Source organism: Peromyscus eremicus, chromosome 8a, assembly GCF_949786415.1.
Source record: "Peromyscus eremicus chromosome 8a, PerEre_H2_v1, whole genome shotgun sequence".
NCBI lineage: Eukaryota > Metazoa > Chordata > Mammalia > Rodentia > Cricetidae > Peromyscus > Peromyscus eremicus.
Genome location: NC_081423.1, coordinates 13,157,850 through 13,176,220, shown reverse-complemented (window position 1 = coordinate 13,176,220; position 18,371 = coordinate 13,157,850). Strand labels below are relative to the sequence as shown.

At 42.5% G+C, this 18,371-nt stretch overlaps 1 protein-coding gene across 1 annotated transcript in view; it reads right to left on the bottom strand.

The window, feature by feature from the left end:
- LOC131916435 (dedicator of cytokinesis protein 2) overlaps window positions 1-18,371 on the bottom strand; it is a 203,981-nt gene that overhangs the window by 165,498 nt on the left and 20,112 nt on the right. Inside the window, exon 2 of the mRNA XM_059269778.1 lies at window positions 11,652-11,735. Coding sequence (XP_059125761.1) covers window positions 11,652-11,735 — 84 coding nt within the window. The remainder of the gene's footprint in view (window positions 1-11,651; window positions 11,736-18,371) is intronic.

The window sequence follows — 18,371 nt, the reverse complement described above, 5'->3', positions numbered from 1 at the left end:
TTCTCGTGTTCTTGAAAATCTGAGGTTAATAGCAATCTTTTGTCCCCATGGTGCTTGCTTTCCCTGTCCTCTTCCTCTTCCATGCTGTTGGGTGGGGCTCCCAAGACCTGCCCTGGGGCTAAAACCTGATTAAAATCTGACTCCAAGAATGGAATGTCACTGCCTATATGAGGCTAACCAACAGTTTCTTGTCTGTGGTACAGTGCGGTTGCAAATTGAGAGTTATTCTTGTTATGGTATATGCATGTATTTCTGTTCTTGTTTAAAATATTGTAACTTTACAATATATTCTAGATTGCTGAGGGAAATCACAAGAAAGACTTTGGTAAGAGTTTCTGTTTTAAAAGAAAAGAAAAAGCAGAATTTGTCTAGAGTAAATGTCTGAAGGATCAAAGGAATGGACTGAGGGTACATGGAAGGTTGTAGAAAGTCAGAGGGAATGTGATGTAAACTGTTTGTTATGGTTTCTTATACCTGCAAATACTAAATTTAAAAGTTAATTCTGGTTGGTTTTCATCTTAAGAATGGCTAATGATTCTGTAAACTGCTTATGTGTGTATGTATACAGGTATGTGACTTGAAAATGTAAGCAAGCTTTAACTGTACATATGTGTGTAACTTGGATCCAACTGTGTGTATGTGTGCAAGTAATTATTGTTTAGTAAAACAAGCTTTAAACAGCAACCACGTGGCTCCCTCCATCTTGGCTGGTGACCTCATGGGCAGCCATGTGGCTGGCAGCCATCTTTTACTGAGGTTACAAAGATCTACTCAGGTTAACACCTAAGTACTTATGTCTTTACCAAGTGTTCAACAGCAAGTTTCTAGAAAATTTAAATAGATGGCAACATATGTTTAATAAATAAGGTATTTGATAAATATTAAAGCTGCACATCAATGCTTTTATACACAGGAATATACCTTGCTCTGGCAGCTAAACTTTGTAACATAAAGGAATCATAGGAAACAGCTGAGGTTTGCAAATGTATGGCAGGACTAGAGTTCCAAAAAGAGTCTAGTTGCAGTGGTGGACCTTAGCAGTTTTAAAAAATGCTAGTGCCAGGTGATAATCACCGGAAGCACCAGCCATAATAAAATAGAGCAGGCAGGCTACATATGTGCTGCCAAAGGTAGGGTCAAAGAAAAAAGGTCAAAACAAAATATCAATATAAAACATATATATGCATCAATTTATCCAAATAACTTAAGCTTAACAAACTTAGCAAATACAAGGAGGCTAGACAACATTCTTAAGCCTGAACATACCTTGGGTAAGGAGAAACATTTTTTTTAAGTCATTGGTTTTTAACTATAAAAACTGTTCTTAAAAGATTAAAATCTCTCAAATGTCTTTTGTAATATCAATAATAATAAAAAAAAAGGTAGGGTCCAAGCCGCTAAGTAAAAGAACCAAAAGGATTATAAGTAAATCCCAGATATAGAACTTGGAGATTGTTTGTACTCTGGAGCTTGGTTTTACTTTATACAGATTATGATGATGCCATGTTTTCTCTCCCTTAAAGTAAAAAAAAAAAAAAAACACTTTATTATTGATATTACAAAAGACATTTGAGAGATTTTAATCTTTTAAGAACAGTTTTTATAGTTAAAAACCAATGACTTAAAAAAAATGTTTCTCCTTACCCAAGGTATGTTCAGGCTTAAGAATGTTGTCTAGCCTCCTTGTATTTGCTAAGTTTGTTAAGCTTAAGTTATTTGGATAAACTGATGCATATATATGTTTTATATTGATATTTTGTTTTGGTTTCTTTACTGAACCTGTATTTGATGCTAGAAGAGCTTCAACTTAAAAGTATTGTTTTTAGGCTACTTATTGTAGGCTGTTAGAGAACATAAATAGTCATAAGTAATCAAGTTTTTTTAATTGTAGTCAGGAAAAGTAAGTACTGATATAATATTACAGGGATAAGTTTACTCATTTACTCAGTCTCTTGCATATGTTTTCAGAGTTGAGCTTAAAACCAGTAATTAGAAACAAAGTTTGTCTATTCAGATACCTAGACAGCCCTCATACTTCAGAAATCTGCAGAATATGGCATTTAAATGTTGATCCAAAAGCTTATTATATCAGACAGGCTTTCAGATCCTAGCAGTGACCCAAGGTCTCCAGAGAAGATTACGTACGAGGCACCACAATGTCTCTGCCTGGATTATGGCTACACTGACCACAGGGCAAGATGCCTCAATGCCTGGCTTACCCGAGAGCTGCAGAAGGAGGTGGCGCATTTGCGGGAGCTGCTGATGGCTCAGGGACTCTCAGCCTCTGCTCTAGGAGGTCTAAAGGTAAAAGAGAGCAGTCCTGGAGGTGCTCTGTCGGCTGCATCATCTCCTCCCACCCCAGCTTCACCTTTGTCTCCTCCTCCACACAATGGGGAGCTGGAGTCTTCCTTCTCCCCAAGTGCTGAGCCCCAGATTGGGTCTGAGGAGGCCATGGAGAGGCTGCAGGAGACAGAGAAGATTATTGCCGAGCTGAATGGGACTTGGGAGGAGAAGCTATGTAAGACAGAAGCCCTGAGAATGGAGAAAAAAAAAACATTGCTGGCTGAGATGGGTGTGGCTGTCTGAGAGGATGGTGGTACTGTTGGTGTCTTCTCTCCAAAAAGAGAGAGAGAGAGAGAGAAAGAGAGAGAGAGAGAGAGAGAGAGAGAGAGAGAGAGAGAGAGAGACTCTCCATCTGGTAAATCTGAATGAGGACCCCTTAATGTCTGAGTGTCTTCTTTACCACATCAAAGATGGTGTCACCAGGGTTGGCCAGGTAGATGTGGACATCAAGTTGACTGGACAGTTCAACACTGTCTCTTCTGAAGCATCCCTCAGCCTGATGGAGATGGTCACATTAGAGCCTGGTGAAGGAGCTGATGGAAAGCTTGTGACGGAGCTGCTGGTGCTGAAGTCAGGAAACAGGGCCGGATGGTGAAAGAAGATTGATGCTGTTCCAACTGGTGTCTCCAACGCTATGGAGACCTGGGAAGGGATTGGTCCCTGTAATTTATAGGATTGAAAGCTTCTTGGTCTGCACTCAGATATAGTTTATCCTTCTCAGATTTCTGATAGTACTGATGGCTAGGCTAGCTCTAACTTTGTCAGCATGGCAGCATCAGACAACCAGATCCTTCTGCAAGGCCATAGCTAGTTTGTTAGCTCACTTTTAGGGAAAATGTTCTAAGATATAAAAGTTTAAGTAAGTCATGAAGGTTCAGATATGAGTCTAAAATGAGATATGTTTCAGATTACTCTCCTGTTCTATGGTTCAGAGCTTAACATTTAGGAGCCCTGATGAGCTGGTAGAACAATGACTACTTATTGTTCAGTCACAAGCTCAACATTTTGGATATATTTAGATGTCATCTAAATATATCTAAATGTAAACCTAAAAGTGCTTCTCATCAGGTCAAAAATCTCTGGCCAATGTATACTTGGCTTTCTGGACAGAAGGAAAATGCACAAGCTTTTAACCCAAATCTGTAGTTCTTGTTGGGACTCAAAGGTATGAGTCCACTTCTGCTGTTTTGTAGATACCCATTACCTGCTTTGTCTACAATATGGATTTCAGTACAGATTGGTAATACTAATGTATCTGAAACTTTCATGTTATTTTGTAAGTAGGCCTCAAAGAATCAAAAGAGTCATAAAAACCTAGACCCACTTCACAGAGGTCAAAAGGACCCCAGATAAGTATTCCTAAAGATGGTATTTTTCCTCTCTCCTGGTCTTGGGACTACTGCTTTTCCCATTACTAAGGGTATGGACCTAAGGGTTCCAAATAAGTTTATAAATTTTAACTTCTGTTCCTAGTTTAAATTTGTCTCAACAGATTTCCACTTGCCTGGCAGTCACCTCAAGTTTCAGTTGCTGACTACACTGCTCCAGACGACTGTGAACTCCGGACTTACTAAAAGCTGATGTGGACCAGCCCAGACAACGTGATTGTTCCTTGTCTCTACAGGGCCAGAGAGCCACACACTTCTGACAATTGCCCCCTTGCCCAGTCCTTGACTAGCTTTTCAGCCTTTTGGGGGCCCTGACAACAGCGCCCCAATGCCAGCTTGAAGCAGTTCCAGAAAAGAATACGTCATCCCATGTTTCCTGTTCAGAAAAGGCTGAGATGCTGGGTCAAAAGAAAACCTCCCTGGCATAGAGACAAGATGGCTAACTATACACGGCCATTATTAGAGAGGGATACTTACAAGCTAACTGCCCAAACCCATGATTGGGTTCCATTAGGCACATGAGAAGGGGGCAATGTGAGGCCAAAATGAGCCATCTTAGAAATAAGACCAAAATGCTTTCACCCAAAAACTAAGGCCTAAGATTTCTCCTTCTAGGAATAGGCCATTAGTTACTGAAACAAGTCAGTCCAGATTCCAGAAACCAGGAAGTGTAAAAGTACAGAGTCACAAGGTAGTCATGAGGTAATGACTGCCGGACTATAGCATGTTCCAACCCTGGTTTCCAGGGTAACTGACCATAAAAGTGTCCCCACCTGAAGGCAGCCAATGAGAAATGGTGGCAGGCAACCACACCCTTAGAAGTAAGATTAAGCTATGATTTCTAGAAAGCCCCTAGAAGCAAGCCAATCAGAATTGTACCCGTACTAGCACCCCTAAATGATGTAACCTTGTGATTTTTCCCTTTAAAAACTGAGCTTGCAGATAGGTGGGCACTTCCTCCAGCCTCCACTGCGTTGGATGTATTGGACAAAGTCCCTGCCTAGGCTTGTATTGCTTTTGGATATCCAGAATTAAACCTTGCTTTTGCGTTCCAGCTTGCTCATCTTTGGTGGTCTCTCTGGGGGTCACGATCTGGGCACAACTATAAAGCTTCCAGAATTTACTTGTGAGGCCTCCACCCTAATGATTTTACTTTCCAAAGGTCTTATCTCTAACACCATGGTTAAGTTCCACCTCCTTCATACTATTGGTATAAGGCTTCAGAGTCCTTCACCCTCACGTGAACTCCAAGCAGACAAATCCAGCTAAAGCATGATGTTGAGCAAAGGGCCTAGCCTCATCCATTCTAGGCATGAAAGATTCAGCTTCCTTCCAAGTGACCAGGGCCCATATTACATAGACAGGTACACATGCTGGTCCTCTTGCAGCTCTATTGGGTGAAGAAAGGAACACAAAATGCTGGCCTTGAGTCAAGCATGGGGCTAAACTGCTTTTCTCATCCCCCCTTTTTGATTCAGACAAGTCCAGGAGCAGTGTGATCATAACCCTTCAGGTGAGGCACCTAAAGCCACTGAGCCAAGACCTCTTAGCTGGTAGAGGCAGGAAGCACTGTTCTGATTCCAGTGCTTTAAAAACTATCAGAAAGCACAAAGTATGAAATAATTGTCACTCATATTTCACCCTCCCCAAGTTAATAATTGTTAACCTCTTAGGATAGCTTGAAAATATTGTTTGGTCTAAATAGATATCTTATAGTAAGTAATTAAAACTGATGAGAAGGTTACAAACATAAGTTTTTCTACCGCGGGTAGAATTAGACATGTGAAACATAGGGCTGTGCTTAGAAAGCGTTGTACTGTGGGTGTTAGAATTCCTAGCCACTCCCCCAGCTGCATGACCCTGCATGCGCTGCCCAGTAGCCAGGCAAGATGCTTAGTCATCCTGGGGCCTTATGTCCTATGTAATCTGTGCAGTGCATCATCACGTAATCTATGCCCATGCACACTAGAATCTATGCACACTACATAAACCCATATGCGCATGTCGGGGGGGGACCTATAAAAGCGGGTTCCACTTATTCCTTCCCTCTCTTCCTTCACGGTCATTCCATAGGCCTATGCACACCCCTTCTATTTCCTTCCCTTACTAAATTCTTATAGTGGGTTTTGTTGTGCCTCGTGGCTTTGCTCGCATGTTAAATAGTGCCCTTAATAAATAACATTGGTGCCAAGATGAAGCAGGCGTTCCTGGCGCCCTGTGCCTGGGACTCTACCAAGGTTTGTTCTACCTACAACTGCCCACTTTTCCATTTGCCCAGCTGCTCGAATGCTTCACACAGCACAAGCTGCTTCAACTGGGGAGTTTTCCTTTTACCAGCCAGTGTAAGCAGGTCTCTGGACCCATGGGAATGACCGTAGATGTCCAGTATCCTTCTGGTGTCCTGGGGACTGGGGCAACCCCTGTCAACAGCCTTCATTGGCTATGGTCGGTCCCCATTGAAGGCTTAAATCTTTAGCCATTTCACCATGACTGAAGTCTGAGATATTACTCTCACTGTTGGACCCTGGTCCTTGGGCTCCATATGCCCTGGCCCTCATTCTCTCGCTTGCTGAAGCACTGAATGACTTGTGCCAATTGCGATTCTCCCTTGACCTTGGGGACCTGAGATTGCAGTCTTGGATCACGTTTGTTTTTTGTTTTGTTTTATTTTGTTTTCTCTCTGCTACAGCCATGGGAAACAAAGCTTCTGACCCTATTAGTCCCACCTCTCCTCTAGAATGTCTTCTAGAAACTCTTAAGCCTCTCAGTTTAATACCTTACTTAAAGAACTCTAAGCTTGTCTGCTTGTGCACTAAAAAATGGCCCAAATATCCCTTAGATAACAATAAAAAATGGCTACCTAATGGTTCCCTGGACCAATATTTTACTTACGGGATTATTACCCTTCTGCTAGTGAACAAGCAAATGGAAAGAGTTACCTTACATCCAAGCTTTTTTTTTTTTTTTCTTTACCTCAGCTCTAAATCCTCCCTTCTTGATTCCTCTCTCCTGCCCACATACTCCTAGCTGTGCAACCTGAACCTGAGGAACCTCTGACTCCGGCCATGTCAACCTGGCAACCATTCTCCCTTTTCGAGAGGTAGCTGGCGTGGATGGACTCATTAAAGTTCATGTCTCTTTCTCTCTCGCAGAACTTTCTCAGATAGAAAAAAAAACTGGGCTCTTATATCTCTAATTCTGCTTCCTTTATTAAACAATTCCAATATAATACCCAATCTTATATCCTCACCTTTCATGATATATACATAATCCTTGCTAATAACTTCTGAGGAGCACAGACGAGTTTGGGAGCAGGCTAGGATACATGCAGATGAGGTTCATCAAACTAATGCTGCCCATCCACCTGGGGCCGAGGCAGTTCCTGATCAGGACCCATAGTGGGATTATAATACCCCAGGTGGCTCTCTACCTAGGGATCGGTTTTCAACTTGCCTCCTGATAGGTCTTAGTAACACTGCCCTCAAACCAGTAAACTATAAAAAGCTTAAAAACATAATTCAAGATAAGGAAGAAAATCCATCTCAATTTTTAGAATGGCTTACAAAGGCTCTCTTACAATATACTAGTCTGGATCCTGAGAGCCCAGAGGGCAGACAGCTCCTTATGACCCACTTTGTCTCCCAGAGCTTCCCCAATATTAGGGCTAAACTCAAGTGTCTGAAGAGAGGGATTCTGACCCTACAGGCAGAAGTCTTAGTGGTGGCATTTTAGGTGTACTGTGGGAGAGATGAGAAAGCCTGTAAATAGAACTGCCAAATGCTGGCACAGTCACCCAAAGGCCTCCAGGCCCCTGTTTTAAATGTGGTAGAGAAGGCCACTGGGCTTGTGCCTACCCTGCCCCATCTGGGCCACCATCTGGGCCTTGTCCAAAGTGCCACCAAGAGGGACACTGGTCAGCTGACTGCCTCCATGCACCTCGTGGCATGGGGACATCAAACAAAGATCACCTGCCAGTTGATCTTTGGAGATGGATGACTGAAGGTGCTTGGTTCCTGGCCTGACCACAGTCATCTCTCATGGGGAACCTAGAGTAGCCATTACAGTGTCGGGGTGATCCATTTCCTTCCTTTTGGACACCAGAGCCACTTACTTAGCTCTAAGGTAGTTTTGGGGTCCCACCTCTCCTTTTCACCTTCCTATTGTTGGGATAGGCTTTACCTACCTCACCAGACCCCACCACTTAATTGTATTTTCAGGGGTATCCATCTCACCCACACATTTTTAGTGGTATCAACCTGCCCTGTGCTAGAAGAGATTTTCTAGCTAAGGTAGGAACTTTTATTTCATTTGCTCCCCCCATTTACCTTACCCCAAACTCATCAGCAACTCCTCTCCTCCTCCTAGCCATTCAGCCTACTAGCTCTAACATTCCATTTCCCTTGCCAGCCTCTCAGGTGGACCCCAAAGTCTGGGACACCCAGAACTTTTCTATTGCTAGGCACCATCCCCACATTATTATCCAGTTGTAGGACCCTACCAGGTACATTACCCAAGTTCAGTACCCTCTCTCACTCCAGAGCCTTAGGGGTCTTAAGCCTATCATTTCTGATCTTCTCAGAAAAAAAGCTGATCTGCCCAACCTCTTCTCCTTTTAACATCTCCATACTTGCAGTTAAAAAGTCTAATGGAACCTAACCCCTGGTTCAAGACCTCCAGCTCATTAACTCTGCAGTGGTTCCCCCTTCATCCTATAGTGCCTAACCCTTATACTCTCCTGTCCACTATCCCTTCAGGAACCTCTCATTTTTCAGTCCTTGATCTCAAGGCATCAGTTTCCCTCTGTGTCTCTAATAACACATTCAAATTTTGAATTAATTGCTCAGCTAATTGTTACAGGACTACTATAGAGCCGGAGGCCAAGGACCATCAAATATACCTAGGTGGTAAAGAACAGTAACAATCCAGAGGTATTTACACCCCCAGACTCAAAAGGATCTGGACTCTGAAAAAAAAAAAAAAAGACTTTACTATAACAATCTATTACTGTTAAATGCCCTCAGTAACTGATCATCTGTGTCTCCTGGATGCTACAATAATAAAGAAAACAGGTACCTTAAGATTTGTCTCAGGTGAAGATAAAAAGCCTAATTGATAATAATAATTAAAAAATTAAAAACATGTTCCAGATTTCTCTCTCTCTCTCTTCCTCTCTCTCTCTTTCTCTCTCTCTCTCTCTCTCTCTCTCTCTCTCTCTATCTATCTATCTATCTATCTATCTAACACTAACCAATAAAATTCTGATAGCAGAGTACTAAACATTATAATATCATGGCTACCAGCTCAAGATTTTAAATTCCCTGTGGCTGCTTCTTAATATGTTGAAAAATTCTTCCAAGCTCCAGAGCCAACTTGAATCCACCTGGACAGGTCAGACCCACTTCAGCTTGTCAGACCCAAACAGTTAGATCCAAGTGGTGACAAACAGTTCCACGGAGCCTGAAGCAGCAGAAGGTGATGGACAATTCCCAAAGCAGCAGAGGACAATCCACTACCTCAGGATGTCTGGCTGTCTCAAAAGCCCCCTTCCCTATCCCCAAAAGTTCATCAACACCCACCAAGTCAGCTGGAAGCAGTTTCGGGAGACATGGCACCTCCATTCCCGTTCACCCACCATTTTTTTTTTTTTATATAAGAACAAAGAGTCTGGAATGTTAGAATTCCTAGCCACTCCCCCAGCTACATGACCCTGAATGTGCTGTCCAGTAGCCAGGCAAGATGCTTAGTCATCCTAGGGCCTTACATCTAGTAATCCGTGAGTCATGTAATCTATGGGCATGCATGACGTAGCTACGTAAGCCCATACGTGCATGTGCAGGGGGGACCTATAAAAGCAGGTTCCACCTTCCCTCTCTTCCTTCACGGTCATTCCCACCCCTTTCATTCCCTTCCCTTAATAAACTCTCATAGTGGGTTTTGTTGTGCCTCGTGGCTTCTCTCGCATGTTAAACAGCTCCACTTAATAAGTAACAATGGGAAGGGGTGGTAAATTTAGAATAACAGGCTTGAGTCTCCAGGAAGGTATCCCCTCACCTACCCACTCCTCACCATTCCCCCACCCACTTCCTGAACCACGCTCATCCTCTGTGTTCAAAATCTTTAAAAAGCCAACGCCGAGGTGCTTCCTGGTCCTGGGCACTGAACAGTGTATGGTATCCTATTAGTTGTAACCAAAGAAAGAATACTACCAAAGCACACAACACATGCAAGCAGGTCTCATTTCTCTCCAGTGATTCCTTTAAAAGCTGCTTTGAAATACAAAATACTAAATTACTCTCCTCAAAGAAAAGTTTTCCATTTGCTTGTTTTTTTGGTTTGCACCTGTTTTTATGTATACATGTTTATGTATGATTTTGTGTGTGCTTTTCTGTGCATAGCTGTATATTTGTATATGTATATCTTTGTTGGGAGGTTATAGGTGTCTGTATGAATGTCATGTTGTGGTGCATACATGCACAAGCACCTCTGCACAAATCTGCAGAGAGCTGAGGCTCCACTGCCCCAGAAGCCTCATGTAGCTCACCCAGCACCACAGAGGACTCGTCTATGTAGTGGGTTGATGTGAGGCCTGAGTAGGATTCTGTGTTCTCCAGGATGGAGGGCAGTGTCTGGTCTGTGGAAATGACAAGATGGTTCTTGGCTGCTGTGTCCCAGCAGAGGCCTACCCTACAGCACACCTGTCCCTACCACCCTGTACTCCTTTCCAGGGCCTCATCTGATGGAGTCACTGGGAGATGGCACAGCTGTACTTCAGGCCAGTCTCCTCTTCCTCCTTTGTCCTGCCAGCCACAGGAAACATATATTCCTTATACACTGTATCTGCTGTGCAGGAGGAGTCATAGGCTGGCCTGGCAAGGGAGAACTCTGGAAGTTCAGCTTGGGCGTGTGGGATGGGAGGGTCTGCTCAACATCAGTGCCACATTAACAAACTCATTAAGTTATTATACACTGGTCCTACCCACGGTAACAAGTGTGTCAGTAACACAGATGATAATTTTCAGTTGCCTGTCTCGTTAATCTAAGGCCATTAGTGTTTGAGGAAGTATTAATATGTACCCCTCTCACCACCGTCGTGGGTGAACCGAACTCAACATACACTTTTAGCTTCATGGCTTTGCAGGAGGAAAGAGCTGCCACTTTACCCACACACAGCCCCAGTTTGGGCCCTGGTTCCATGGGGAGCTGCATTTACATAACACTTCTGTATGGCACAGCCTCTGTCTTGGAGTCAGGAGGATAATTTACAGCACCCTCCTGCATCTTGATGATGCTTATTTTTCTTTACAATAGTGTATATATTAATAAAGAACTACATCTAGAAAGATCCACAGGCCCAAAATCCCATAGTCCCCTGACTGTGGCAATGCAGAGCATAGCAACCATCAAGTCAGCCGGTTAGGTCTTTGTTACGAAACTAACATTCCTAAAATAATAAAGCACTTTTTTTTGTTCAGTAAACTCTAATTGCAGTCATTTCTCAAAATAGTGGAGAGATTGGCTCCAGGATTGCTGCACCAAAGCCCACAGAGGCTTAAGCCCCTTATATAAAGTGGTACTATATCTATGTAGACCATATGGAGGTCCTCACATATTTTAAATCATCTCTATGCATTTCTAATACCTAATGTGTGGCAATGTCATATAAATAATCATAGTGTTGTATTGTTTATGGAGTAACAACAAGAACTGAATATACATTTTGCAGATGCAATATTGTCTGTCTGTTGTTGGTTGAACACATGGATGCAGAACCCATGGGCACAAAGGGCTGACTGCACTAAATTAGCAAGATGTGTTTAAACATGTTATGCAAGGGCATGTTTAGAGAGAGTACTGTAAGTGCCTGGGTTCCTACAGTGAAGGAACCAACATGTGAGAGGTACATAAGCAATAATGACTCACCTCCGCAGGTCTCCTGTATTCGTACCACATCGCCAATCTGTAGAGTGAGATGCTGGGCTCCACTGCCTTGGAAGTTGTAGATGGCTGTAAAATGGAACATGAAGGCAGTCAGTAAGACCTCTAGGTATCTTGACTCCTTGCTCCACTTTGCTGCCTCTGCCTTGAGTCGATCTCACACTTAGGAACCCACATGGGCTACAGAAAGCCGGTGCAAAAGCCATCTGCCTGCTTCAATCACCAATCCAGACCCACTTAACTTAAACCGAACCTGACCTCTTCCCACTCTGGTCCTGCACTGTAGCCTTGGCAACCAGGAGGCTGCTCATACCATCCACACATCTGGCCCCTTGCTGTGCTCCAGGCATGAGGTTGGGTATCTTCTCCTTCCCTCCTCACAGCAGCCCACTGTGCGGCAGGAGCCGTGAGCCCAGAAGAGAAAGTGAAGACATTCTGCCCAAAGTCCTCAAGACAAGAAACGCCAGGAAACTCTGATCAGCTTCCACACTCTCACCTCTAAGTTGGGCTGCCTCCTGCTCCCCATCTACTCCATCTCAACAACAAAATCCCAACATGCAGGGCTCTCCATTATCTGTTGTCACATGATCACCTACATCTAATAAGTAGGACGGCATGGGCTCATGGTTTGGAAGCTCGGTTACCAGATTCTGACACTGTTTCGAAGGTTGTGAGGCTTAGGCTGTTGGACCTGATTGGTGGAAACAGGGGACTGGGGTGGGCCTTTTGACTATGCCCTTCTCTAATTCCAGGCTTTGCGTCCTAATCCATTCGGATATGACAAGTGATTGCCAGAAGCTCCCAAGCACCCAGGCTCAGCCATTCTGCTATGTCTTCCTCCTATGGTGGACAAAATTGCTTTTGTGAGCCAAAATAGACGCCCCCTCCTCTGAAGTTGTTACCTCAGGCCTTTTGTCATGACAAAGGACAGCTATACAATCTGTCTTACCTGATTCCTACCCAAGTATAGCCAACCCAGAACTCACCAAAACAAACCCTTCAGGCTCCTGCAGGCCACAATCACAGTGTTTCCCAATGATTATAGGGTTAATGGAGGAGTGCTTAACATTCAGGAATGCATTCCCATCTACGGCTCCATAATAGAGTGTTTCCTTAGCAAATGCAAGGTCCTGGGTTCAGTCCCCAGCATGGGAGTGTGGGGGAGGGAGATTGCAAAAATCACCAAGGGAACCTACATTCTCATCCAAACTATTGGTTCCTGGGGCCAGGAATTGTCAGAGATCCCCTCTAGTTGGTTGGAACATGAGATCGCCACACTATTGCAAAGGAGGGTGAGCTGTACAGCATCACTGTCATGGTCTCCTTTCTCCATGGCAGTCTTGATAATGGCTGCCTGAGTCTCTGACATAGGTTCCTGATCTGTGAACAGCAGACGGACCTTGTCTCAAAAAGTTTTGACACGTGTGTGTATGTGTGTGTGTGTGTGTGTGTGTTCCCTGCATGACTTACATCTCTAGCTCTGAACACTCACTCACAGAAACAACTCTATAGTGACCAATCTCAAAATCGTTAAAGCCAACTACCTCCACCTGCCAGGGCAAAGACTTTAAAAACAACAATAAAATGTCTTCCCCAGACCCTGGGAGTTTAGGATCAGGGCTGAAATACTTCCAAGAATAATGGCTTGGAAAGACACTCATCTACAGCAAGGAATTTCCAAGACTGTGCATGAGCGTTAGGCATAGGCGGGGGCGGGGAGGGGGTAGCGAGGGAACCCCTAAACTCTCAGCTCTTACTGAGTCTCAACAGCCAAGCAGGCAGGAAGTTAGGGTGAGAAAGCCCTGAACTCTCAGCTCTGACTGAGTCTCAACAGCCATGCAGGCAAGAAATCAGACTTAGCAGAGTTGCAGAAGCCTGAGTAAATGCTGAAGGCATGCCAGCACACTGAGCCAGCTGCAAAGACCAGGCTTTCCCCACTCTCTTTTGACTCTGGGTATTTAGAGTCTCCAGTCTACACACAATAAACAGCACAGTCTCCATAAAAATATTTCTAAAAGCAACTAACCATCCAAACACTGCCACTCATCTCAAGCAATGGCAGCAGGCTCCGGGCAAGGAGGAGAACATGTCTTCCACAGCTAGCGCATCATAAATAATATTCAAATATTCATAATAATATCTAGTTTCAATTCCAAATTATAAGTTATGTTAAGAAGGAACACGGTATAGGCAGTTCATGGGAAAGAATAAATTTTAAAATTTGAACAAGAAAAAGGACAAATACTAGACTTGGGAGATGAAGGATTAAGTCAACCGTCTGACATATGTTTGAAGAACTGAAGGAAAATAGGACACAAAGACAGGAAACAAGAATGGTGACTCTGGACCAAAGAACATCACTGATGACATAGAAATTACAAAATGGAGCTGGCTGTGGTGGTGTGCAGCGACAATCCCAGCACTAGAGGCTGAAGCAGGAGGATCACAGGTTTGAGCAAGACCAGTGTGGTTAGTGAGAACTTACCTCAACAAAATTATACAAAGAAATCAAACAGGAACTCTGGACAGAGACAACAATAGCAAATACGAAAAACAAAAAAATCTTGTCAAAGAAATTCAACAGCATAGTCAATAGGGTGGGAGAGAAAATCGGTGATCTTGGAGACAGGGCAGCTGAGATCAAATCAGACCAAGATGCACTGAGAGAAAACAGCAAACAAAAGCGAACCAATCAGAGACCTATGCTGGCAGCCAAATGATGGACATTCCCATAATGGGAGCTCCAGAGGGAGAGGAGAGAGAAAAGCAGGCAGAAAAAAAAAATGAAGAAGTAATGGTCAGAAACCACCCAACTTTAACGGAAGATGCAAGTCTCCCTTGCGAGGGACACAATGAAACGAAAGCAGGATAAGTGCAAAGCATCACGCACTGAGACGCATTGAAGTCCAACTGTTTTACACAGACAAAGAATTTTCAATGGCAGCGAAGAAACACAAAGGATCTTAATGAGATCATAACACGGTTGCTGTTTAAAAACCATGACGGGGATTAGGAGACTGAAAGGGGCAAACAACAGCAAACGGAGAATTCCATAGCTAATAAGATTTTCCTTCAAAAATGAAGAGAAAATTAAGAAATGAAAAAACTGATTTAAAAAAAATGAACCCATAGCTAATGGATTACAGTCTCAATGAACTGATATGACTGAGACAGACATAAAATAATGATCATGTGTCTTTGATAATGGGCACACAATGTGAAGACGTGATTGTAATATAACATAAAGGGCAATTCCGGGCCATGCTGGAACAGAGCAGGGCATATGCTATGGAATACGGCTAATACCAGCTCTGACTAGATTATTTTAAACAAAGGTAATTAATTAACCACTAACAAAAAACTTAGGGGCCAGAGAGACGGCTCAGCAGTTAAGAGCACCAACGATCCTCCAGAGTACTCTAGTTTGATTCCCAGCTCTCACATGGCAACTCACAACCATCTGTCACCCCAGTTCCAAGGAGATCTGATGCCCTCTTCTGGCCCCTCCAGGCACTGTACACATGTGGTGTACAAACAAAATATTCACACACATAAAAAATAAAAATAAATAATTTAAAAAGTTAAATAACTTTTAAAACATTTAAAAAGGGAAACCAGAATTTGAAAAAAATAGACAAATAGGAAAGAGAGACAAATAAAAACAAAGTATAAAGGTACACAGGTGTGAACAAGAAATAATGAAACCCTTGTTAAAACATGAATAGCAAAAGGAAAAAAAATTAAATATAAAGTGAAAAAAATCCCAATCCAACTACATATTGTTTCCAGAGATTTGCTTTAGGTGCACAAGTAGGTTTGATGTTTAAAAAAAAAAAAAAAAAAAGCTGGGGAAAATGTTCTCTATGCCCACAGGAAACAAAAACGAACGACAGTAGGTGTACTGATAGTAGACACATAGACTTTAAGTGAAATTTAATAGATGAGACAGAAGAACACTCTGTGGCAAAGGGTCCACACACTAAGGGGGATAGTTACAAATACAGACACACGTAACCATAGAACAGGAAAATGTATTAGCAAACATTGATGCAATTAAAGAGACAGGGAGTTCCTCAACCATAGCTGAAGATCTCATCAGCCTGCTATCAGCAGTGGAGAGAAAAATTAGGCACAAAGTCAAAAAGGAAACAGAAGAATTGACCAACACCACAAACAACTGGATCTGACCATCTGTAGAACACTGCCCTCTAGAGCAGCAGAATCCATATTCTCAAGGTACATAGACATTCTGCATCAAAGACCACAAGTTAGGCCACACAGCGAGATTCAGTGAGTTAAAATGACTACAATCATGAAAAGTATCTTTTGTGACCACAGAGAAATAAAGCTAGAGATTCCTTCAGAAACAAATCTGGAAAAGTCACAAATGAGTGTAAAAAGCACAGGCAAAAGTAAAATAACTAACAGACACACAAGAAAAACTAGGAAATCTTTTCAGACAAATTAAAATGAAAACACAACCTCCGAAAACTCACGAATACCACAAAAAGCATGATTAGAAAATTTCATAGCCGTAAGTATCTACCTTAAAACACAACACAGACTTCAAATTAATTACCTATATTTCTACTTTTTAACAACTAACAAAAGAAAAGCAAATTAAAAATAAAATAATACATATTAAGCAATGAGGAGTGGACTAGAGGACAGAATGCAATAGAAACACATGAAAACCAGAATTTGTTCCTTTGAAATGATAAACAGGCAGGTAGACTAAAAATCGACAGAGCCCTCAAGTTACCAAAGTCAGAGGGACAGTGAGGACACTACCGCCAACGGTTCAGAAAGGAAAGGGATTATAAGACAATGGTTCTCTAGCTACTGCCTCGCCTACTGCCCCTTACAGGCAGCTCAACCAACAAAGAAGCTTTGTAAGAGTAGGCTTTCAACACTCATAAACCAAAAGATGAGATAACCCAGATGAAATGGACTCATCCCTAGAAACAAACTACCAGCATTGACTCATGGAAAAGCGAAATTCAGTCATCAAAAACCTCCCAAAAGTCCCGTGGAGATAGTTCTATTGGTAAAGTACCTAATGAGCAAGGATGAAAACCTAAGTCTGGATGTCTAGCAACAAATGCAAAAAGTCAAGTGTGGGTAGCATGCATCTGCAAGCCCAGCCCTGGAAGAAGCGGAGAGAGGCAGGTCCTTGAGTTCATTGGCCAGCCAGGCTAGCTCAGTCAGTGAGCTCCAGATTCAGAGAGAACCTGTCTCCAAAAAGGTAAGGCAAAGACCAACTGAAGAAGACACCTGGCATTGACTTTTGGCCATCACACACATGCAAACATACGTAGAAACCCACATGAATACGTACATAGAAAACATACATGTGCATACACACACATGCATACACACTCCAAAGAAGAAAACACAATGTCAGATAACATCAATATGAATTTTATAAAATATTTAGGAATAATGAATACCTATTCTCAAACTCTTCCACAATAGAAAGAAGGAAATACTTCACAAAGCATTATGGGTAGTCTTGGCTTACCAGCAAGAATTTGCACGTAAAGACCAGTATCCCTTGTGGATATAGATACACAAGAGATTATTAGCAAATGGAATCTAGCAGCATATTAAAAGGACACCATGGGGGGCTGGAGAGATGGCTCAGAGGTTAAGAGCACTGCTTGCTCTTCCAAAGGTCCTGAGTTCAATTCCCAGCAACCACATGGTGGCTCACAACCATCTGTAGTGAAATCTGGTGCCCTCTTCTGGCCTGCAGGGATATGTGCAGACAGAACACTGTATACATAATAAATAAATAAATCTTTTTTTTTTCTTAAAAAAAAAAAAAAAAAAGACACCATGGACAAGTAGGAATTTCCCCAGAAATGCAAGAATGGTTCAATATCCAAAACAATAAAAGAAAAATGTTTGTATCAATAGCATAAAGGAAAAAAATTACATGATCATGTCAATTAATGAAGAAAAGGCATTTGCAAAATTTATCAACATTTTATGATAAAAAAAGTCAACAAGTTAGCAATATGCAGAATAGCTTCACCTAAAACATAGAAATCTGTTGCCACATGATTCAGACATTTCTCGTGCTATGACAAATAGCTTTCACAAACAGTTTCATTTTGGTTCACTGTTTCAGAAGTCTCCTTCCCTGTCCTTTGCTCCGTGACACCCAGGTCTGTGGTAAGGCAGAGCATCGTGGCAATGGAAGGATGTGGCAGGGTCCACTAACCTCACAACAGACAGTAAAGAGGAAGGTGCCATAGACAAGAAACAGTCCCCCAAGGACCACTGTCAGCTAGGCACCACCTTCTAAAATCAGCACCACCTTCTAAAATCAATGGCCACCTTTTCATCATGTATGTCTGTGAGGGACATTTCATATTCTAACTAGAACAGGGGCTTATCTTACACCTTCAAAAATTAACTGGAAATTATATATATTTTTAAAACTCTTAGAAGAAAGCATAGCTGTATATGTTCATGATCTGAGTTGGCCATGGTTTCTTAGATAGACAATGTGGTGGTTTGAATGAGAAGGGCCCCATAGGCTCGTATATTTAAATGTTTGGTTCCCAGTAGGTAGACTATTTAGGAAGGATTAGAACATGTGGCCTTGTTAGAGGAAGTGTGTCAGTGAGGGTGGGCTTTGAGGTTTCAAAAGCCCATGCCAGGCCCAATCTAACTCACTCTCTCTACCTGCTGCCTGTG